The 23996-nt window shown below is 43.0% G+C and overlaps 1 protein-coding gene across 1 annotated transcript in view; it reads right to left on the minus strand.

Moving 5' to 3' along the window:
- Window positions 1-23996, minus strand: part of LOC124783433 — a 241145-nt gene that overhangs the window by 27368 nt on the left and 189781 nt on the right. The window contains exon 3 of the mRNA XM_047254024.1: window positions 21555-21811. Within this exon, the coding sequence (XP_047109980.1) occupies window positions 21555-21811 (257 nt within the window). The remainder of the gene's footprint in view (window positions 1-21554; window positions 21812-23996) is intronic.

A 23996-nucleotide genomic window follows, 5' to 3' on the forward strand; every position in this document is an offset into this window, starting at 1 on the left:
CTATTTTAGTAATAGAAACCAGTACGTTGTTCTCGACAGCGAATGTTCTTCACATATAAGGGTGTCGTCGGGAGTGCCCCAGGGAAATGGAATGGTCTGGCGGACAGAATGGGCAGCTATCAACCATGGTGTACGGGTAAGGGTCGTCATTGAGTGGCTTTAGAAGGATACAAGATGACGCAGACAAAATTTCTATTTGGCGTGATAAGTGGCAGCTAGCTCTATATGCAGAGTAATGTTAGTTGATGCAGATGAGTAGGAAAAAGAAATTCATAACGTTCGAATACGGCGTTAGTAGTTTGCTGCTTGTCCCAGTGAGGCTGATTAAATATTGAGGCGTAGCTTTGCAGAGCCATATGAAATGGAACAAACATGTGAGGACTGTGGTAGGGAAGGCGAATAGTCGTCTTCAGGTTACTGAGAGAATCTTGGGAGAAACTGGTTCATATGTAAAGGAACATAGGACATTGGGCGACCTGTTCTTGAGTACTGCTCGAGTGTTTGGGAACTGCATGAAGTCAGATTGAAGGAGGACATCAAAGGAATTCAGAGGCCAGCTACCATATTCGTTACCAGTAGGTTCAAACAACACACAAGTGTTACGGAGATGCTTTGGGAACTCAAATGGAAGTCCCTTTGACTTTCTTTTGGAGGATTGATATTGAGCAAATTTAGAGAACTGGCATCTGAAGCTGACTGCAGAACGATTTTCCCGCCACCAAAATACATTTCGCAAAAGGACCATGAAGATACGAGAAATAATCATTTCTCTCTCGTTCTGTTTCTGAATGGAACAGGAAGGGAAATGACTGGTGATGCTACAGGGTACCCTCCACCATGCATCGTTCAGTGGCTTGCAGAGTATGTATATAGATGTATCTATCTGGCACTCTTAAAATGTCCTGTGTACGTGTAAGGAGAATTTCAAAATCACATCAAGGCACAGGAGATGGGGAGGGAGTAGCCCAGGAAGGAGAACTGAGAAGGACAAGGGGGTATGATGGAGAAAACAGTAGAGGGGGAGAGGAAGGAGAGGGAGCCCCAGGGAGGTGGGGTGAGGAAGAGGAGGGTCAGAGTTAGAAGGAATGATAAATATCAGAGCAAAGCACATCATTTGGTATAGGGAGACGTTGGAAGTTTCTTTGGGAGAGGAGATTGAGTGTGTGGAGATTGAGAGAGGGTGGGACACATCGGTAGAGGTGCAGCAGCAGGTGGAGAGTAGAGAGGAAAGGAAACACCAGTGGGTGAGGGGGATCAAGGTGGCAGTTGCTGTAGAGGATACAGATGTGATGAAGAAAATGGAGGAATGTGGGAAAGGGATGAGATCATAGAGAATCCTAGTGGGGGACAGGAGACAGATATGGAAAGGGAGGCAAACTGCATGGCATTCAAGGATTTGGAGAGCTTTATAGAATTTAGAACGGGCAGAGATCCAGGTGACACTGGAATAACAGAGGATGGGACAGGTCATGAATTTGTGGGTATGAAGGATGGTGGAAGGATGCAATCCTCATGTCCAGCTGGACAGGAGTTTCAGGAGGCAGAGTCTATAGCGGGCTATGCATTGGATAGTAAGAGGATGGGGAGTCAGGGGAGGTGATGGTCAAGGGTGAGGCCAAGGTTCTTCAAGCTGGGAGTAAGTTGGATAGGACAGTAATAGATGGTGACATAAAAATCATGGAGCCAGAAGGAGGGGGTGGCACATCCTACAATTATTGCCTGGGTTTTGGAAGGATTGATCCAAAGAAGCCACTGGTTGCACGAATCAGTAAACTGGTTTTCTTAGGTTTGGAGGAAGCCTAAGCACTGTTGAAGGGCAGGGTAGGGGGAAAGGAAGGCAGTGTCATCAGCATACTGAAGGAGATGGATGGGTGGTGGTGGTTTGAGCGTATCAGCAGTGTACATGAGATATAGGAGAGGGGAAAGGGTGGAGCCTGGGGCACATGTGCAGTAGGGTAGAAGGTATGGGAATCGGTATTATGAATAGCGACATAGGAAGGATGGTGGGAGAGGATGGAGGCAATGAGATGGATGAAGCTGATAGGAAGGACATAGGTCTGGAGCTTGAGGAGAAGCCCAAAATCCATACAAAGGCAAAGGCGTTCAGGAGGTCAAGGGAAACAAAAATAGCACACCAACGAGATTTAAGATGGAGGGAGAGGGGATGGGTAAGGTTAAGGAGCAGGTTGTCAGTGGAGAAGGAGGGCTGCACCACACTGGGTAAGAGGGAGAAAGTAGTGTTGAGTTAGGTGGTGATAGCTTGAAGGAGACTTCCGTCCAAATAAATATTACGTGTTCCATGTGATGCCCAGTGCCAACCCAAAATGTCAGTTTGCTTCCCTTTACAAAGATATTTTTAAAACGAAGTTTTTTGTGTCTATTTGGTACTACGGTACGAAATTAGCCTAGAGCGATACTGGGCTTGATGATATGCAGTAACAATGACAGTGAGACTCGAGCAGTAACCATATCTGTGCTGCGGCGCCACATGAGTTGTTGGACGAGGCGCGGACGGAGGGCGTGCCCAGAGTGGTACCAGAGCTGGCAGCTTTAATCGGAACATATTATCGTATCCATGCTACTGTAGTTCTGTCCAAAGACTGGTTTGATGCATCTCTCCATGCTGTTCTACCCTTCGAAGTGCCTACATCTCAGCAAAACTACTGCAGCCTCCATCCACCTGCTTATTGCATTCAAGCCTTGCTCTCCCTTGACAGTAACCCCCTCCATACACACATACCCACAACCACCTCCTTTCAAATATCGACAAGTCCTTAACTGTTCTCTGTGCGTCCTATCAACCGATCCCTTCTTTTATTCAAGTTATGTCATGAATTTCTTTTGCCGCCAGTCATTTCAGTACCATCTCATTAATTATTCGATCTGCTCATCTAATCTGCAGTTTTATTCAACAGCGCTACATTTAAAAAGCTTCTATTCACTGTCTGAAATGTTTATCGTCCACATATTCGCTTTGAAAACAAAAACACGTCTTCTTATTTCTGCAATGCATTTCATTTATTCCAGACGACGTTCATCATTTACTTTAAGGCATCTTCAGTGGAACATAGAATGATATAGTTTCGTTTTGATATGCGAAATCTGTAGATCATAGAACAGTTCACGTCTAATTTTTTTACGTAAATAAGTGATAGATTACAGTTATTTGAGTCTTTGGTTGGCATCTGCGTTTCCTCTCATCTGGTCGCATGCAGGAGATCGCACTACAACTTTACTTACCAAACACAAGCACATTTTCACGTCTCTGCTCTAATTGTTGTGGAGCACTATTATCCTTCTGTCAGGAACTGTTGATATTTTACCAGAAACTGTGGGTTAAAGTCATAAGTACTGTCTTCACTTTGTGTCTCTTCCTCTTTGGTTTGTTTACGAATATGTTGCCAACATAACGAAATATATGCGGGAAACTAACGTCTGCTCATTTCTATTCTCTATAGATATTGTGTGTGTGTGTGTGGGAGGGGGGGGGGGGGAGGCGAATTGTAAGAAATTGTATGTGAATGTTACAGTTGTCAGAGAGTGGCGAAAAGTTGTGTTGCTCAGCTGTGTTGAGTTTTCGTTTAGTTTTGTGAAGAAGTCTATCAAAGAGTGAGGGGAAGTGCATTGCGTGGCACTATTACGATAATAATCAGTTGTTGAAATGTTACTCTACTATTTTATCTATTAATGGAAAGACTGAGTTGTTGATTATATACACTTGATCATTCAACAATGTTTTCTTTTGTGCTTTGGTATCTTTTTATGTGGTAATTTTCTTGCAGGGTTAGAGCATGTTTCTTGATTGTTTAGTGTAATTATTTGCATGTCTTTTTCTCTAAACGCTGGCTTGTGATAGTGTTCTTTTTGGTGTTCTGCAAATGTCCCGGCAGAGGTTCGAGTCCTCCCTCAGGCATGGGTGTGTGTGTGTTTGTCCTTAGGATAATTTAGGTTAAGTTGTGTGTAAGCTTAGGGACTGATGACCTTAGCAGTTAAGTCCCATAAGATTTCACACACATTGGAACATATTTTGCAAATGTCGAGTGCTTTGTTCCATACTTTCAGGCTCTTTAGTGTTATTTGTAACTCTTAAAAGTTTCTATCTGTTTGCTCTATGGAACTGCCATCACAAAGTGTTGTATTGCAATTGATGTACATCTGCTTTTTAGTATAAGTCTATGTCTTTTGCCAGTTTCAAGGTGTGTTTCCAGACAGAATTGTTTGTGGTGCATGCTAAGTTTATGCCCCATTGTATGTTACCGAGTGTTTATGGCTGTGTTTGCTTCTGTTGTGTTGTTGTCTATGTTTATGTTTTCTGTTTTATTTTTATTTTCTTGTTTAGCTTTGTAACTATTATGTTTTTGTAATTAAATTTAAATTTATCTTTGGTGTTAACAAATTCATCTGTTTTAGCAAGACTTTCATTACTTTGACAGTCTGCATTTTATATCCTCTGTACTTCAGCAATCCACTACTTTTATTAATGTCTTATTTCCTAATCTAATTCCCTCGGCACCATCTGATTTAGTTCGACTACATTTCATTGCCTTTGTTTTCATTTTTTTAATGTTCATCTTTAACGATTTTCAAGGTATTATCCAGTCCATTGAAATGGTCTTCCGTGCTCTTTGTCGTCACTAGAAAATTACTATGTCATCTGCAGACCGAACAGTTTTTGTGCCTTCTCCCCGAACCTTAGTTCCTTTACCAAATTTCTCCTCGGGTTCATTTACTGCTTGCTAAATGCGTACATTGAATAAAATTGGGGATAGGTTACAACCCCGTCTCACTCCCTCCTCATCTGCTGCTTCCGTTTTACGTTCTTTAACTCTTTATAACAGCAGTCTATTTTCTGTGCAATTTGTAAATAACCCTTCGCTCCCCGCATCTTATTCCTACTGCTTTCAGAATTTCAAACAGCGTAGTCCAGTTGCAATTTTCAAAAGCTTTCTCTGAATCTAATAATATTATAAACATAGGTTTACCTTTCTTAACCTATGTTCTAAGTTATAGGGTTGACATTGCTTGCGTCTTCCTACATTTCTCTAGAACCCAAACCAATCTTCTCCGAAGTCGGACTCTACCATTTTCTTCCATTCTTCTGTAAATAATTCGTATCAATATTTTGCAACTGTGACTTACAAAGCTGACGGTCCCATAACGTTCATATCTATTAGCACCTCACCTCTTCGCTATTAGGATTATTACAGTCTTCTTTGAATCTGAGGGTATTTCTCATGCATCATTTATCTTGCACCAGGTGAAGCAGTTTTGTTATGGCTGGCACTCCCAAGGTTGACAAACTGCCTATTGGCTTCTGTATCGAGTTATTCGGTCGACGTTCATCTAATGATTTTACTGACGTTTCGCCAGTACGAGCGGCTGGCATTGTCAAAGCTTCACCCTCCACCGGCAATGGAGGGTGAAGCTTTGACAATGCCAGCCACTCGTGCTGGCGAAACGTCAGTAAAATCATTAGATGAACGTCGGCCGAAGAGCCCGATACATAAGCCAATAGGCAGTTTGTCAACAAGTGACCACGAAAGCCTTAACAATTTTGTACTCCCAAGGTTCTCACAAAGGAAACTCCCCATTGCACTCTCCTCAGGTTTAGTGATAAGAGGGGCCACTGGACAGCCCATCAGAAACCGAACACTGACCAACCATGGGAACAGGAAGAAGGTATAGTCGACTAAGGGGAAAAAAGCAAAATATAAACAGTGAACGGTCCAAGAAAAAGAAGTGCAATATAGAGCAGCTAGAAAGGAAAATGGCTTTGTGGTTAAGTGGTTACGGTGTTGGAGTGCCCAGCGACTGGGCTATGTTCAAACCTGCTTTATACCAATATTGCACACCCCCCCTCCCCCCGCCACGCTGTTGGCTTTATTCAAATTTGTGTCTGTGTCGTGGTGTAACGTCCGTCTGCAATAGCGAGGTGTAAGGTAGGAATCTATAATGACAGTTGATTCTGCACAACTGCTCTATTAGCAGCCGAAAGAAATTGGCTTTCAAATGGGAATGGCAAGCGTTTGATGACAAGGCGACAAGTCAACCGAATCCTCTACCGGAAAACACGTCTGGTGTGTCATTAATGATAGTATGTGTGTCACATGATAGGAATCTCTTATCGAAGCACTTAGTTTGTACGACTGGTAAATGGGTGAGATATGCCTCTTTGCCCGATATATGTGTTCGTATGGATGTGAATGTGCCGGCTTCTGTGACCGAGCGGTTCTAGGCGCTTCAGTCCGGAACCGCGCTGCTGCTACGGTCGCATGTTCGAATCCTGCCTGGGGCATCGATGTGTGTGATGTCCTTAGGTTAGTTAGGTTTAAGTAGTTCTAAGTCTAGGAGACTGATGACCTCAGATGTTAAGTCCCACAGAGCTCAGAGCCATTTGAACCATTTGAAACACAACTAGCTCTTTATTCACATGAAGTGTTGAGTGCTATTGACAAGGGATTTCAGATCGATTCTGTATTTATGGATTTCCGGAAGGCTTTTGACACTGTACAACACAAGCGGCTCGTAGTGAAATTGCGTGCTTATGGTATATCGTCTCAGTTATGTGACTGGATTTGTGATCTCCTGTCAGAGAGGTCACAGCCCATAGTAATTGACGGAAAGTCATCGAGTGAAACAGAAGTGATTTCTGGCGTTCCCCAAGGTAGTGTTATAGGCCCATTGTTGTTCCTTATCTATAAAAACGATTTTGGAGACAATCTGAGCAGCCGTCTTCGGTTGTTTGCAGATGACTCAGTCGTTTATCGACTAATAAAGTCATCAGAAGTTCAAAACAAACTTGAAAACGATTTGGCAGCTGACCAAAAATAACGAAAACTGTGAGATCATCCACATGAGTGCTAAAAGGAACTCGTTAAACTTCGGTTACACGATAGACCAGTCTAATCTAAAAGCCGTAAATTCAATTAAATACCTAGGTATTACAATTACGAACAATTTAAATTGGAAGGAACACAGAAAATGTTGTGGGGAAGGCTAAACAAAGACTGCGTTTTATTGGCAGGACACTTAGAAAATATAACAGATGTACTAAGAAGACTGCCTACACTACACTTGTCCGTCCTCTTTTAGAATACTGCTGCGCGGTGTGGGATCCTTACCAGATAGGACTGACGGAGTGCATTGAAAAAGTTCAAAGAAGGGCAGCACGTTTTGTATTATCGCGAAATATGGGTGAAGGTGTCACAGAAATGATACAGGATTTGGGCTGGACACCATTAAAAGAAAGGCGTTTTTCATTGCGACGAGATCTTCTCACGAAATTCCAATCACCAACTTTCTCCTCCGAATGCGAAAATATTTTGTTGACAGCGACTTACATAGGGAGGAAAGATCACTAAGATAAAATAAGGGAAATCAGAGCTCGTACGGAAAGATTTAGGTGTTCATTATTTCCGCGCGCTACACGAGATTGGAATAAGAGTGAGTTGTGAAGATGGTGCGATGAACCCTCTGCCAGGCACTTAAATGTGATTTGCAGGTATCCATGTAGATGTAGATGTCACATAAGCTGCAACAAATGAACGCAAAAATTTCACAATCATACAGTTTTTCTATGCTCTGTCAAAACATATGGTTTTGAAGTTGTGTTCCGTTTTGGCAGTCTTGACTCTTTAAGTCATTTGTAGTTGCATAGTTCACACCCGTTTATTTGTTTCATTTCTGCTTTATGGAATCTACCCTGCTCTCAGTATTCGTCACATTTGCTTGCGACGGTAACGTATTCTTACCACATGACTCACATTCTATAACCACTATGTAGTATGACAACTGTTTCCTCGACAAGGCGGAAGAGAACAAACATTTCCACGACCTGACGGGCTGTTCATAATGTTGTGGAAAAAAAGTAAATGATACGAGAGAGTTTTGAACACGGCTCGCCCGCTAGGCCGTCTAGTACCATAACAACTTACCCACGACGACACTGATTTTTCAGTCTTCTCTTTATTGCACTATTTCTTCTTGAACCGTTCACTGTGTCTGTTTTGATTTTTTTCACAGTACAGTACAGCTTCTTCCTGTGCTCAGTTTTTGACTGGCTAGCCACAGGGCCATCTTACCACTAAATTTGAGAAGGAAGCGATGAAGAGTTTCCCTTCTCAATACTCTGACGGAATGTCGTCTACTCCAGGGGCCTTCTTTACATATAAGTCTCTCAGTGCTCTGGAAAATTCGTCTCACAGTGGGCATATCTCTCACCTGATATTCATCTATTTTTTTTCTTGTTCTATAATATTCTGTGGAAGTTCACTACCCTTGTACAGCTGTTCTACACATTCCTTGCGTCTTCCAGTTTTCCCTTCTCTGCTTAGTACTGGCTTGCCGGCTGAGCTCTTGATATGCATACCGAAGCTTCTCATTTCCGCAAAGGTCATTTTATTTTTAATAGAGGCAGCCTCTCTCCCCTAGTCAGGCATTCTTTTACAGTCGTAAATTTGTCCTCTAGCCATTCCCGCTTAGCCATTTTGCACTTTATCTCAGTTTCGTTCTTTAGAAGTCTGTATTCCCTTTTACTTGGTTCAATTGATTGGCTTTTTACCTGTTTCATCCTTGTTACCTTCACAATTTCATCTTTCAAAGCTACCCTTTCGTCTTCTATTACATTTCTTTTCAATGTTTCACTCAGTCGCTGCCTAATGCTCCAGGTCCCATCTCCTTAATTCCGTACTTTCTGCAGTTTCTTCTATTTTAATTTACAGTTAGTAACAAATAAACTATGGTCAGAGACAACATCTGCCCGCGGAAATGTTTTGCAGTTAAATTTTTGGTTTCGAAGCCTTTGTCTTTCCGTTACATACTCAGCCTGAAAACTATACTCAGCCTGAAAACTTACGGTGTTTTCAGGTCCCTTCCTCGTAAGCAACTTCATTTCACGATTCTTAAAATGTTTTCAGTAACTAAACTATGCTCTGTGGAAAGTTCTACCAAGTGAATTCTCCTTTCATTACTTTCATCCAGCCCACATTCTCCTGACTTTTCCTTCCTTCCTTTTCCTTCCATCGAGTTCCAGTCCGCCATCCCAATTAAATTTTCGTCTTCCTGAACTATCTGGATAATTTCTTTTATCTCATCATATATTGTTTAAATCTCTTCATCCGTGACGCTAGTTGGATGTACTTTATGTCTATCTTGTCTATGATTTTGCGTTCACTATGCTGTTCGTAGTAGCTTACCTCCACTTCTATTTTCTTATTCGTTATCAGGCCAATTCCTGCATTCTCTCTGCCGGCCGATGGATGTGTGTGATGTCTTTAGGTTACTTAGGTTTAAGTAGTTCTAAGTTCTAGGGGACTTATGACCTAATATGTTGAGTCCCATAGTGCTCAGAGCCATTTGAACCTGCATTCTCTCTACGTGATGCGCTTATAGCCTTGTAGTCACCTGATCAAAAGTAAAGTTCTATTCTTCCTGCTACCGCATTTCACTACATCTCACTATAACTAACTTCTTCTTCTTCTTCTTCTTGAGTTTCACTCAACTCTAGAGTACATTAGATCAATCGCTTTTTAATCTTCTATGCCTTTCTATTAGCCCAGTACTGTTTCGTCCTTTCTGATATTGCTTTCCTTTTCTCTTCTCAGATCTGGTCCGTTCGTTTAGTTTTCATTTTGACTTGGAATCTCTCTTTCTTGTCTTTGACTGTTTCTTTCTGCTAGCATATTTTTTGTGATCCTCCATTTCTCTAAAACAATTTGTTCGTTATTTTCTGCGGAAGTAGCTAAAACATTTTTTGGTTAGTCTGTTTGAATTCATTCTCAGCATGTACCCATAAAAAACAGTTCTTTTCCTTGTTGCATCTGAGAGTTTTTCAGTTCAGGGAGGTGTGTTCTGTCTAAGTGACTTAAGTGTTTCTTACCATACGCGTTTCGTTCTTTTATTTATGAAGCATCTTCAGTGGCCTATAATACGTTTCTTTTTATACATACAAAGGGCTCTCAAAGAGTTTTGCACAGTCGTCTCTAGTTTTTCTTATTTTTTATTTTTTGCAGGAGGAGAATGAAATTTTTTGTGAACATGCTTTGAAGATTTAGCTATAAGTTGGTTTATAAAAGTATTTTCTGTTAATTACAGGTTAGCCATAATGGACCGTGAAGTAGAGGTCAGGTTGCGACAACGGTATGTGATGGAGTTCCTCTTCAAGACCGGCGATGACTCTGCCACATCGATTCACAGGAAGTTGCTGCCTGTTTATGGTGGCGACACAGTAGATCGCAGCAACATCCAGCGGTGACTGCAGAGATTTAAAGAATGTGATTTCTCATACAATGTAGGCTTTCACGGCCGGTGTTGTCTTCAGGAAAAACTTCCGGGCTGAGAGGCCGTGGTCGATGTATAAACTTTCCACCTAACTTTTCATCTCCATCTGCGGGAGACGAAACGTTTGGTGGAAATTTTATACATCGACCACGGCCTCTCATCCCGGAAGTTTTAATTGAAGAGAAGGTGCTTTCTCTCTGCTGGACAATCTACGATGCGGTAGACCATCGACGGCAGTGAGTGATGTGAATAAGGAGACCATTAATCCACTCGTCCAAAATGACAGATGTGTGACGACACGACAGCTTGATGAAATGACTCGTTTGTCATTGGGTAGTGTAGTATCACTGGTACAGTCACTAGGGTACAGAAAAATCTGTGCACGTTGGGTGCCTAGATTATTGGCAAGAGGAATCAAAACGATGAGGAAGAATATGTGCGAGGGTCTCATGAAGACCTTTACTGAAGAGTGAAAATAGTGTTTTGACGGCGTCATTACCCAGGATGAAACATGGTTGTTTTTGTCCGAACCCAAGAGCAAAACCCAATCCATGGAGTGGCGTCATCCGGGTTCCACTCGGAACAAGAAACCAAGACTTTCACGAACAGCAGGCCGAAAGGTGATGGCCTCCTTCTTCTGGGATCACTGTGGTGTCATTTTCATTGACTTTTTGGAACCTGGCTCCACAATGAACTGGGACCGTTACTGTTTGTCATTGTACAAGCTGCGACATCCCATCAAGACCCACAGACCACAGCTTCAGGGTCAGCACAACAGACTACACCATGACAATGCCAAACCCCATACAGCCCTTATGACGCAGGAGAATATCAGGAAAATGGGTTGGAAAACTGTTCCTCATCCTCTGTACAGTCCAAACTTTACCTCTTTGGTCGTCTGAAGGCCCACCTGCGCGGTTAAACATTTGATAGTGAGAAAGACCTTATTTCCTGTGCCAAGCGATGGTGAAAAAGTCAATCCACAGAATTTTACCAAAGTGCATTTACATCATGGAAAGAATGTTGGGCCAGATGCGTCACAGCTGATGGAAGCTACATTGAGTAGGCTCAATCTATAACTAAATGTCCCAAGTACGTTCACAAAAAATTTCATTCTCCTCCTGCAAAAAAAAAAAAAAAAAAAGGAGACGACTGTGCAAAACTTTTTGAACGCCCTTTGTATAATGAATGTATTATATATCAGTTACATTTTACTATGTTACATTTTGTCATGTTTTTCTCTCGTTTTTCAGATTAGAAGCAACTTATGTAGCACAAAGTTCGTGATGATAAATTTTCCTTTGGTGCCACTTACGATTTTCACTGTCCATATATGCTGATGTTTTCATTCGGTCACTGAGTTCCAGCTGGCCGATTTCTGACCTTTTTTCACCCTCATTTATTACAACACATCACTTGCACTTTAATTTTGTGATCAACATGCGTGGAATTAGAGAGTGTAGTGTTGCCAATTGTAGCATTGTGTTTACATTTTGTTTGTGTTGTGTGTGTGTGTGTGTGTGTGTGTGTGTGTGTGTGTGTGTGTGTGTGTATGAGAGAGAGAGAGAGAGAGAGAGAGAGAGAGAGAGAGAGAGAGAGAGAACGAGTTTTCAGTTGTTTGATGAAGGGTTGCGTTTATGAAATGGATTAGTTTGTTGTTATGGAATTTGGGGCAAACTAATCAGAGAAACCCTTACTAACACATACTCCAAGGTTTAATTCAGAGGTCTGCAGCTCGTGGTCTAGTGGCTAGGGTTGCTGCGTCTGGATCATGGCGTCCCGGGTTCGATTCCCGGCCTGGTTGAGGATTTTCTCTGCCGGATGTCCCATGGTGGAATCAGCCTATAGACAAAACCAAAGGCACCGAAGACAATTACGCAGCCTTTGCAGATGATATGGCTCTACTAATCGAGACCTGGGAAGAAGTCAAAGAACGGACCCCCTGAAATATAAAAACAAGCGGCAAAAATAGGTCTCAAAATTTCCTTTGAAAAGACCAACATAATGAGAAATACAAAAAATCTCAACGAAACATTTTAAAGTGGGAGGACAAAAAATAGAAATCATCAAAGAAATCAAATATCTGGGAGAATGGATAAACTGGAATGGCCTCGAGTAAAAGACAATGGGGTCTAGAAGAAATTAAGTTGAACTGGCCTTCCAGTTCCCCAGAAACACGTTTATATGACTTCAAGCTATGTGTTATTTTTTAAATTCTCTAGTTGACCCATTCAGGTATTCCATCCCACACCCCACCACATAGAATGCCACCTTGTGTATCTTGATGCCAACATTTAGGGATAAGGAAAATGAAACATCAGGCCGTTCTGCGAATATCTCTTGAAAGTGGTACTGTCTTGGGGTGTATTAGCACTGTGGCCACGTAGTTTTGCTCTGTCGATAGCAGAAGGAGACACCGAAATGTCGATAAGCAGTTGCTCGCCACGTCTTCCCTGTTCGACTTGACCATTCTGGTCTCGTGTGTCTGTCGGCGCCGCGGTGTAGGGAGACGGCCGGTATACGTCGGCAGCATTCGTCGGCTAACAGGGGCATTATCACAACGCGAACGGCAGAAATCGATTACAAAACTATACAAGTAATTTATCTGCAAAACTCTGATCTTGCGTATACTAGACGTTTGATGGTTAACGAATCTAACGATTTCAGAAGGTCAAGTCATAAAAAAGCATTAGCGTCTAACAGAGAATTATGGCTACCGGATCTACAAGAGTCACAAGACAAACGCTACTTATTCGTGTTTCTCAAAGTAAAAGTGCTGTGTTGCCACAGTTTCTTCCCTTATTCGTCATATAAGTGCAACACTGCGGAATAGAACCTTTTCCGTTGCAGTGATCGCTGTGGCATCTGATGAAGGACTACTGCTGCTGCTCAGATTTGCCGAATGTGATGCAGCACGTCCACATGAACCGCTTACTGCAGGAAGGCAACAAGTCCACATTTCCTACAGTACTGGACATTAAAATTGCTACACCACAAAGATGACGTGCTACAAACGCGAAATTTAACCGACAGGAAGAAGATGCTGTGATATGCAAATGATTAGCTTTTCAGAGCATTCACACAAGGTCGGCGGCGGTGGCGACACCTACAACGTGCTGACATGAGGAAAGTTTTCGATTTCGCATACGCAAACAGCAGTTGACCGGCGTTGTCTGGTGAAACGTTGTTGTGATGCCTCGTGTAAGGAGGAGAAATGCGTACCATCACGTTTCCGACTTTGATCAAGGCCGGATTGTAGCCTATCGCGATTGCGGTTTATCGTATCGCGACATAGCTGCTCGCGTTGGTCGAGATCTAATGACTGTTAGCAGAATATGGAATCGGTGGGTTCAGGAGGGTAATACGGAACGCCGTGCTGGATCCCAACGGCCTCGTATCACTAGCAGTCGAGATGACAGGCATCTTATCCGCATAGCTGTAACGTATCGCGCAGCCACGTCTCGATCCCTGGGTCAACAGATGGGGACGTTTGCAAGACAACAATCATCTGCACGAACATTTCGACGACATTTGCAGCAGCATGGACTACCAGCTCGGAGACCATGGCTGCGGGTACCCTTGACGATGCATCAGAGACAGGAGCGCCTGCGATGGTGTACTCAACGACGAACCTGGGTGCACGAATGTCGAAACGTCATTTTTTAGGATGAATCCAGGTTCTGTTTACAGCATCATGATGGTCGCATCCGTGTTTGGCGACATCGCGGTGAACGCTCATTGGAAGCGTGTATTCGGCATCGCCATACTGGCGTATCACCCGACGTGATGGTATGGGGTGCCACTGGTTACACGTCTCGGTCACCTCTTGTTCGCATTGATGGCACTTTGAACAGTGGACGTTACACTACAGATGTGTTACGACCCGTGGCTCTACTCTTCATTCGATCCCTGCGAAACCCTACATTTCAGCAGGATAATGCACTAAACGCATGTTGCAGGTCCTGTACAGGCCTTTCTGGATACAAAAAATGTTCGACTGCTGCCCTGGCCAGCACATTCTCCAGATCTCTCATCAACTGAAAACGTCTGGTCAATGGTGGCCGAGCATCTGGCTCGCCACAATACGCCAGTCACTACTCTTGATGAACTGTGGTATCGTGTTGAAGCTGCATGGGCAGCTGCACCTGTACACGCCATCCAAGCTCTGTTTGACTCAATGCCCAGGCGTATCAAGGCCGTTATTACGGCCAGAGGTGATTGTTCTGGGTACTGATTTCTCAGAATCTATGCACCCAAATTGCGTGAAAATGTAATCACATGTCAGTTCTAGTATAATACATTTGTCCAATGAATACCCATTTATCATCTGCATTTCTTCTTGGTGTAGCAATTTTAATGGCCAGTAGTGTACTTTTACGGTAGAGAGCAGGCGTGCATTTCTTTATGAGAAAAAGTACCACCACAACTGTGTCTTGAGAATATATTTATTGCCGCACACGACAAGTTTCGGCAGTACATTAGCGTCACCCTCAGGCTCCACCACTGCCAAAAGAGTATTAGAATTCTTTATGCACATTTACTGTGGAGTCCTCGACACCCTATCGAGTAGAGACTCCTGAGGAAAGCTAGCCCACGTGTACTAGTATCAAGGACTCCACACTAATATTCTTTTGTTAGTAGTGTGGTCTGAGAATGGCGGTCTAATGTACTGCCGAAACTAGTCATGTGTGATGATAAAGACATTCTCAGGACACAGCTGTGATGGTAACTATTCTCATATATATCATCAGCTGAAGTCCTTCGTCCATGGAATTGGAATGACATGCATAAATTGAACATGTATTTCTGGTTTTTTAATGTAAGTATACTTGCTTATTAGATACAAGTAAAAGTCAAGTGTGACCTAAGGGGACGACTTTCCTGGTGTTGGACATGTTTAGGGTGACCAGATGCAATCGTTTAAAAAGGAGGACAAACAGATTCAAAAAGGAGGACAAAGGAAGAAGAAAGAGGACACATCAAACGGGTCAACTGCATATGAGGATACCACCCGACAGCTTTGGACAAGTCACGTGACTGCCGGGAATTACCGCTAAAACTAGTAGTTAATTGTTACTGACGGTCAGGTGGTGGTTAACTGAGCAATATAAAAAAAATTAAAAACATTGATTGTGGTGACAGTGTGGCGTCAATTGTTTTGTTATGCCACGAACACGGAATTGTTTACAAAGCGAAAAACGTAAGACCATTCACCTCCCTTCATTCGACGCTCCGCTACAAACATCTACAATTCAAGCAGCAGCTGACGACATGTAAACTGCACTTTAACCTTCCGAATACAAATAAATTGAATGACTATGAAACAGTGAAATAAAATCATGACAGTTAATCTGTCGAGTTATTTCTTACCTTTATTGGCCACTGAGACGTACGTTCAAGCTCCACATATCTTACATTCCGCTTCAAATTCATTTCTTCCTTTCTTGAAAGCCGGATATTTGCAGGAAAGGACATCAGAAAATGTACACTTTCGTCTAGGCATAGCCAAATATTTTACGTAACTGACTCGGTTAAAAATTACACTCACAACTCACACGTGCACTACAGGAAGCCAAGCCAATACAAAGCGAAGATACGAAACGAAAATTTTAAATAATCGATATTTCCATTCGCTTATAGGTAAATCCACGATAACATCGATGATGCTAGTGCCACCTACTATCATCGCCTTCGTGCGTGTTTATCACGAAGGCTGTGCCAATAGTTAAAGTATTTAAGAAAAGAGCAATAGAACGGGACAAATTGTAAATTTAACTATATTACGCTCAAGTTTGCGGAAAAGCCGGACACTAAAAATCCGCGTGGTCTCCGGACAAAGAGCTAAAAAGGAGGACATGTCCGGATTAATCCGGACGTCTGGTCACCCTAGACATGTTCTCTTTCTGTGCTACACAATTTTCAAATTAAATTTAGTGTTAAGATACTCGTTTTAAATCAGAATCGTACATATAAAAGCATAGTTTGTTACAAATTACTGAATAATATTAAACGTTTCTCATGGTTGTATTACTCAGTTATCTTCATTTACATCAAGAGGTTCCGTTGTTGGGCATGTTGTCACTGGGTTCCAAAACTGCATCTTATCTTGAGCAATGTACGCCAAAGATTTCTTGTTGTCATCAATGTTGTTGTGATTTATAAGCAGTAAAATTATATACTTTCTTTGAAGGGAAAATGCAAAGATTGCACAACTTTCCTCAGCCTAAAAGTGTCCATCATCAAGCCAGCAATATTCATGTTGCACGTGACGCTATGCGGATTTTCAGCTGAGAAAGTCATCCCCTGGTATTTGAAATAGTGAAAATCCTTTTCAGGTTTCTAGAAGCAGCTTCAACACACGAATCATCGCTCAGGCAGGAACGTTTATAAAATGTAGGCCTTATCGTTTTTGAGGAATATTTTACGAGTTCAACAATGTCATCCACTGTATAGTATCTTTCCTCCTTCCACCACCTATGTGCATTATAAGGAAAACTGACGACTTTGCCAGACTCGTTTCATGGTGCAAACAGATTTCCTTTTTGCAGTAAACAATGCATTTATCCACTCAGAACGATAATCGTCAAAAAACCAAAATCTATAAATTTCCACTTCATCGAAACTCATCACTTGCGCTTCAGTGACGAGTAAGGGACGAATTTACTTTTCACAATAAGTCCTATTTTGGGAAACGTGAAGCTAATTACTACATGCGTGTACACATTTTCTTTCAAGTAGGTGTTCTGCTTTTTACCAAATAATACCTTATGAATTAATTTTGTAAATCATTGGGTCGTAATTGTCTGTTAGATGATACTGCTCCTCCAGCAACTAATACTTCTATAGTTATTACTTTAATTGACTTTCAAACATCGATTGTACGCAAATGAAAATTTTTACAGTTAGGTGTTCTTCCTCAGTGTTAGTGCACACACATCTCTACATTTTAAAATTATATTTATTCAGTTTTATATGTTCGTGCTGAGTTACTTCCCTTGTAAACTAAAAGGTAGAATATTACCCCAGTGCTGTGTGTTTTCATTCATAATGTATAAAATATTCTACCAAGAACGGATGGAATAGTCAACCAATGCAAATTTTGGAAAGCCTTCGCTTCTAGGAAGCGTAGGAAAGGTATTCAGGGAGTTGTTGGAGGGGCGTCTTAAGCCCCATAGTTTCTCTCCATCATTGTGCGACTACACAACTGGCAATTAATAATGTAGCACTATGAAGACGGCATGCAACCACGTCTAGCGCGTAGTTTTTGCTTGGACGTGCAACTGATTAGCATTTCAGCGTAACCACTTAGAGTAGTTAGGAGAAACGTCGTCTACATATTATCTATACGAAAAGATTACGCAGTGGGTTTCTCATTCAGAAATCGCATCGGTTGTCCGTGAGAAGTCCGCGTTAACCCTCGTGTAAAAAGAGAAGTTTCTATCAGCGATTGTCGGACTTTGACAGCAGCAGAATTGTTGCCTACTGCGATTCCAGTTTATCTTTGCGAGATACTGCTGCTTACATTTCTCAAGATACCACGATTTTCATGTGAATATGGAACTGACATTTTGAGGAAGGCTACGCTTAACGTCATGAGGAACAGACCCACATGACTAACGCCCGAGAGGAGAGCACTACTGTTCACTCAGCTGTGCAGGATAGTACAATTACGTCACTTTCAGTCAGGTATTGGGCTCGTTTGCAGGAAGACAAATATCCACACGGAACTTGCGGCGATATCTGTAGTGTCATGTACTGTTGGCGCAGCAACCACTGCTGCGGACCGATGGTGGTGAACTCCACAACACTGGATACAGGAGTGGGACCATATTGTCTAATCAAGGTATTCTTGGTTGTGGATACAGTACAACAATGGACGTATCCATATGTGGAGGCCCTGAGGACGTCGAACGTGGCCAGACTACATTCGCCACTGTCATATGGTCCTAGCACCTGGCATGATGGCATGTCGTGCATAGCTGGTAACATGTCAGCAGCCATTCCATTTCTGATGTGTTAGTGCTGGTGGTGTACCTCATATCGCCCTAACATAAAAGCACACTTTGCTCTTGCCGTCCTGATGTAGTTCGTTACAGGGAGTGATCGACTATTTCTCTGTCCAACATGTTCTCCTGATCTCTGATCCACTGAAGGCATGACATAGGTTACTGACGGATGACTCGCCAGTCCCCATGACTAATCTGGCACAGAGTTCAAGCAACATAAAATATCTTATCCACATCTGCAATCCAAGCTCATCTGTACTCGATGCCCAGTCAGTTTAGAACTACGATTGCTGCCAGAATGGTCAGTGCTGTGTACTAAATTTTGAACGTACCCCAAGTAAGCAAGTACAAATGTTCAGTCACTTTAATGTGATCACCTTACAAATGGTGGAATAACAACCTTTTGCAGTGTGAGATGTGCAGGATGAAAGTCAATGAGGCTCTGGAAGGTAGAGACTTGGGTGTGGGGCTGTGCTTATTATTCCAGTGCGTAGCCAATCCCAGTTGAGGATTCATGTTGCGTTCAGCCTGATCGAAGTGGTCCTACAGATTTTCAATTGGTTTTAAATCGGTGGAGTCTGGTGAAAATCAAGCAAGGAAGAATCAGATGGGTCGGATATGTACAGAGAATGCAAGAAACTCAAAGTGTTAAGGAAGAGTTTATAGGAAAACCTGAAGGGAGAAGGAGAAGACGATCACCCAGGAAAATGTGGCCTGAAGATATGGAGGAGGATTTCAGAACAGTGGGAGTCAGGAACTGGACAAGGATCGCGATGGACAGAGAAGAATGGAGGCAGGTGACAACTGGGGCCAAGGTTCTACATGGACTGTAGTGCTGAAAGCAAGTAGCCTAGTGGACAGCGGAGTACAGTAAACTCATCCTGATGGTCTTCAAACCACACATGTACACTGCGAGCTGCGTAACACATTACACTGTTCTGCTGGTAGGTGTCATCGTGTCGAGGAAAAATAAACTGCATATAGGCATGGACACGGTCGCCAAGAACAAATGCAAAATTGTATTAATCCACTGTGCCTTATAGAACAACGAAATCACCCACGGAATGCCACAAAAACATTTCCCCGACCGTAACGCTTCCTCCTCAAGCCTTGACCCTTCTGACGATTTTGGGGGGAATTTGGTTCCCCACAGATGAACATAAAACGTGATTCATCTGGAAGTACCACCTGTTTCCACTCAGTGGACCTCCAGTTAACGCAATGGCGCACAAATTCCAGCCTTCATTGCTGACGAACAGCAGTCAGCATGGGTGCATATACCATGTGCCTGCTGCAAAGACCCATACTCAGCAGTCGCTGAGGAAACACTGTTAGCTCGCTGATTCATCTGTGCTGTCAGCAGCTCAACACTTGCGCGTCTTCTCGCCCGTACATATCACTTCTGTCATCTATGGCCCATTGTGGAGCACGGTTGCCTCGATGGCGATTTTGGATAGCGCCATTTTGCCGTGCACAGTATACATCAACCACGGTGGCATGAGAACTGTTTACAAACTTAGACATGTCGGAAATGTTTTTATCTTTAGCGCGAATGCGAATGATCGTGCCCATTTGGACGTCGAGCTCCTTTTCCGCATTGGGATAACGACTGCACTGTTTTCCGCATCCCCCCAACTCGCTTAGCATACCCTTCACTGCCAGTAGTGCCGGCTGCCATCTGAGATTGGTTATTGCACGTTCATGTCGAACATAGGAAGTGGTCACATTATTAGGATTGGACCATGTATTATGATGAATTCTTTCTGCTATACGCAAAATAAGTTAAATTTTTACTGTGCTATCTTTCCTGGCGCTACAGTTTTAATGGCCAGCAGTGTGAAAAAGATTCTACAATAGTGCTGTACCACGTCATATGTACGAGGGCCACTCCAAAAGAAATGCACACTATTTTTTTTAATCCATCTTTTATTCTACAAGTTTGAAAGTTTTACAGTATGTAGATACATCCTTTAGGAACAATATTTTCATTTCTCCACATAATTTCCATCCCTCTCAACTGCCTTACGCCATCTTGGAACTGGCGCCTGCATATACCCGAACGGTAAAATTCTGGAACAACCTGTTGGAGCCTCTGTTTGGCAGCGTGCACAAGGGAGTCGCATCTTCAAACCTTGTTCCACGAAGACAGTCTTTCAGTTTTCCAAAGAGATGATAGTCACATGGAGCCAGGTCAAGACTGTAAGGCGGGTGTTTCAGTGTTGTCCATCCGAATTCTGTGATCGCTTCCACGGTTTTTTGACTGGCATGTGGCCGGTCATTGTCGTGCAACAGCAAAACATCCTACTTTTGCCGATGTGGTCGAACACGACTCAGTCGAGCTTGAGCTTCTTCAGTGTCGTCACATGTGCATCAGAATTTATGGTGGTTCCACTTGGCACGATGTCCACAAGCAACAGTCCTTCATAATCGAAAAACACTGTAGCCTTTTCCATCAGAAGGTGTGGTTTCGATTTTTTTTCTTGGGTGAATTTTCATGATACCACTCCATTGATTGCCTCTTTGTCTCTGGTGAAAAATGATGGAGTCATGTTTCATCACCTGTCACAATTATTCCAAGAAAGTCATCTCCACCATTATCGAATTGTTCCAAAAGATCGCTGCATTCCGTTTTTCTCGATTCTTTGTGAGCCACAGTCAACATCCTGGGAACCCACCTGGCACAAACCTTTTTTAACGCCAACACTTTCAGTATTCTGCAAACACTTCCTTCCCCTATCCCAACGTAGCGCGACAATTCGTTCACTGTGATGCGTCTGTCAGCAGTCACCAATTCTTTAACTCTCTGCACATTGACTGGAGTGTGTGCAGTACGAGGCCTGCCCCTGCGAGGACAATCCTCAATATTGCCGTGCCCGCTTTCATCTCGTAACCTGCTTGCCCATCGACTAACTGTACTGCGATCGACAGCAGCATCTCCATACACTTTTTTCAACCTCTTGTGGATGTTTCCCACTGTCTCGTTTTCACAGCACAGGAATTCTATGACAGCACGTTGCTTCAGACGAACGTCAAGTGTAGCAGCCATCTTGAAGACATGCTGTGACGGCGCCACTCACGGGAACAGGTTGAACTAAGTTTGAAAACAAGCGGGAAGGATGTATCTACACGCTGTAAGACTTTCACACATGCAGGAAGAAAACTGTATTTTTACAAAAGTAGTGTGCATTTCTTTTGGAGTGACCCTCGTAGCGTGACAGAAATTGAGGAGGTTCGCAGAGAGCAGAGAACGGAGAGGAGGTGTAAACTCACTCTTCGATGGGTTCGTTGGGGGCGGCGTCTGCGGCGGCAGGCGGCTCGTACACGTAGAGGTCGCCGTGGACCTTCTCGACGGTGCCGATGTGGCTGTAGAAGGCCTCGAGACGGTCGACGATGTCGCTGTGCGTGAAGTTGAGATAGAGCGGCTGCGACCAGTCCAGCAGCGTGTCCTCCTCCTCCAGCAGCGACAGCTCCTCCAGGCGGTCCGCCGGGCAGAACACCGAGAAGCTCTCGTACAGTCGGCCGTTCGGCTGCAACAGCGCACCAGCCCCTAAGTACTGGTACAAAAGCTGGCTCTGACATCGATCTGTCGTAGAATTTTAGAACATGATTTTTGCTCGCGTATCATGTCATCCCCCCATGAACCATGGACCTTGCCGTTGGTGGGGAGGCTTGCGTGCCTCAGCGATACAGATAGCCGTACCGTAGGTGCAACCACAACGGAGGGGTATCTGTTGAGAGGCTGGACAAACGTGTGGTTCCTGAAGAGGGGCAGCAGCCTTTTCAGTAGTTGCAAGGGCAACAGTCTGGATGATTGACTGATCTGGCCTTGTAACATTAACCAAAACGGCCTTGCTGTGCTGGTACTGCGAACGGCTGAAAGCAAGGGGAAACTACAGCCGTAATTTTTCCCGAGGGCATGCAGCTTTACTGTATGATTACATGATGATGGCGTCCTCTTGGGTAAAATATTCCGGAGGTAAAATAGTCCCCCATTCGGATCTCCGGGCGGGGACTACTCAAGAGGATGTCGTTATCAGGAGAAAGAAAACTGGCGTTCTACGGATCGGAGCGTGGAATGTCAGATCCCTTAATCGGGCAGGTAGGTTAGAAAATTTAAAAAGGGAAATGGATAGGTTGAAGTTAGATATAGTGGGAATTAGTGAAGTTCGGTGGCAGGAGAAACAAGACTTCTGGTCAGGTGACTACAGGGTTATAAACACAAAATCAAATAGGGGGAATGCAGGAGTAGGTTTAATAATGAATAGGAAAATAGGAATGCGGGTAAGCTACTACAAACAGCATAGTGAACGCATTATTGTGGCCAAGCCCACACCTACTACAGTAGTACAAGTTTATATGCCAACTAGCTCTGCAGATGACGAAGAAATTGAAGAAATGTATGATGAAATAAAAGAAATTATTCAGATTGTGAAGGGAGACGAAAATTTAATAGTCATGGGTGACTGGAATTCGAGTGTAGGAAAAGGGAGAGAAGGAAACATAGTAGGTGAATATGGATTGGGGGACAGAAATGAAAGAGGAAGCCGCCTGGTAGAATTTTGCACAGAGCACAACATAATCATAACTAACACTTGGTTTAAGAGTCATGAAAGAAGGTTGTATACATGGAAGAACCCTGGAGATACTAAAAGGTATCAGATAGATTATATAAGGGTAAGACAGAGATTTAGGAACCAGGTTTTAAATTGTAAGACATTTCCAGGGGCAGATGTGGACTCTGACCACAATCTATTGGTTATGACCTGTAGATTAAAACTGAAGAAACTGCACAAAGATGGGAATTTAAGGAGATGGGACCTGGATAAACTGAAAGAACCAGAGGTTGTACAGAGATTCAGGGAGAGCATAAGGGAGCAATTGACAGGAATGTGGGAAATAAATACAGTAGAAGAAGAATGGGTAGCTTTGAGGGACGAAGTAGTGAAGGCAGCAGAGGATCAAGTAGGTAAAAAGACGAGGGCTAGTAGAAATCCTTGGGTAACAGAAGAAATATTGAATTTAATTGATGAAAGGAGAAAATATAAAAATGCAGTAAGTGAAACAGGCAAAAAGGAATACAAACGTCTCAAAAATGAGATCGACAGGAAGTGCAAAATGGCTAAGCAGGGATGGCTAGAGGACAAATGTAAGGATGTAGAGGCCTATCTCACTAGGGGTAAGATAGATACCGCCTACAGGAAAATTAAAGAGACCTTTGGAGATAAGAGAACGACTGGTATGAATATCAAGAGCTCAGATGGAAACCCAGTTCGAAGCAAAGAAGGGAAAGCAGAAAGGTGGAAGGAGTATATAGAGGGTCTATACAAGGGCGATGTACTTGAGGACAATATTATGGAAATGGAAGAGGATGTAGATGAAGATGAAATGGGAGATACGATACTGCGTGAAGAGTTTGACAGAGCACTGAAAGACCTGAGTCGAAACAAGGCCCCCGGAGTAGACAATATTCCATTGGAACTACTGACGACCGTGGGAGAGCCAGTCCTGACAAAACTCTACCATCTGGTGAGCAAGATGTATGAAACAGGCGAAATACCCTCAGACTTCAAGAAGAATATAATAATTCCAATCCCAAAGAAAGCAGGTGTTGACAGATGTGAAAATTACCGAACTATCAGCTTAATAAGTCACAGCTGCAAAATACTAACACGAATTCTTTACAAACGAATGGAAAAACTAGTAGAAGCCAAC

Source organism: Schistocerca piceifrons, chromosome 1, assembly GCF_021461385.2.
Source record: "Schistocerca piceifrons isolate TAMUIC-IGC-003096 chromosome 1, iqSchPice1.1, whole genome shotgun sequence".
Lineage (NCBI taxonomy): Eukaryota > Metazoa > Arthropoda > Insecta > Orthoptera > Acrididae > Schistocerca > Schistocerca piceifrons.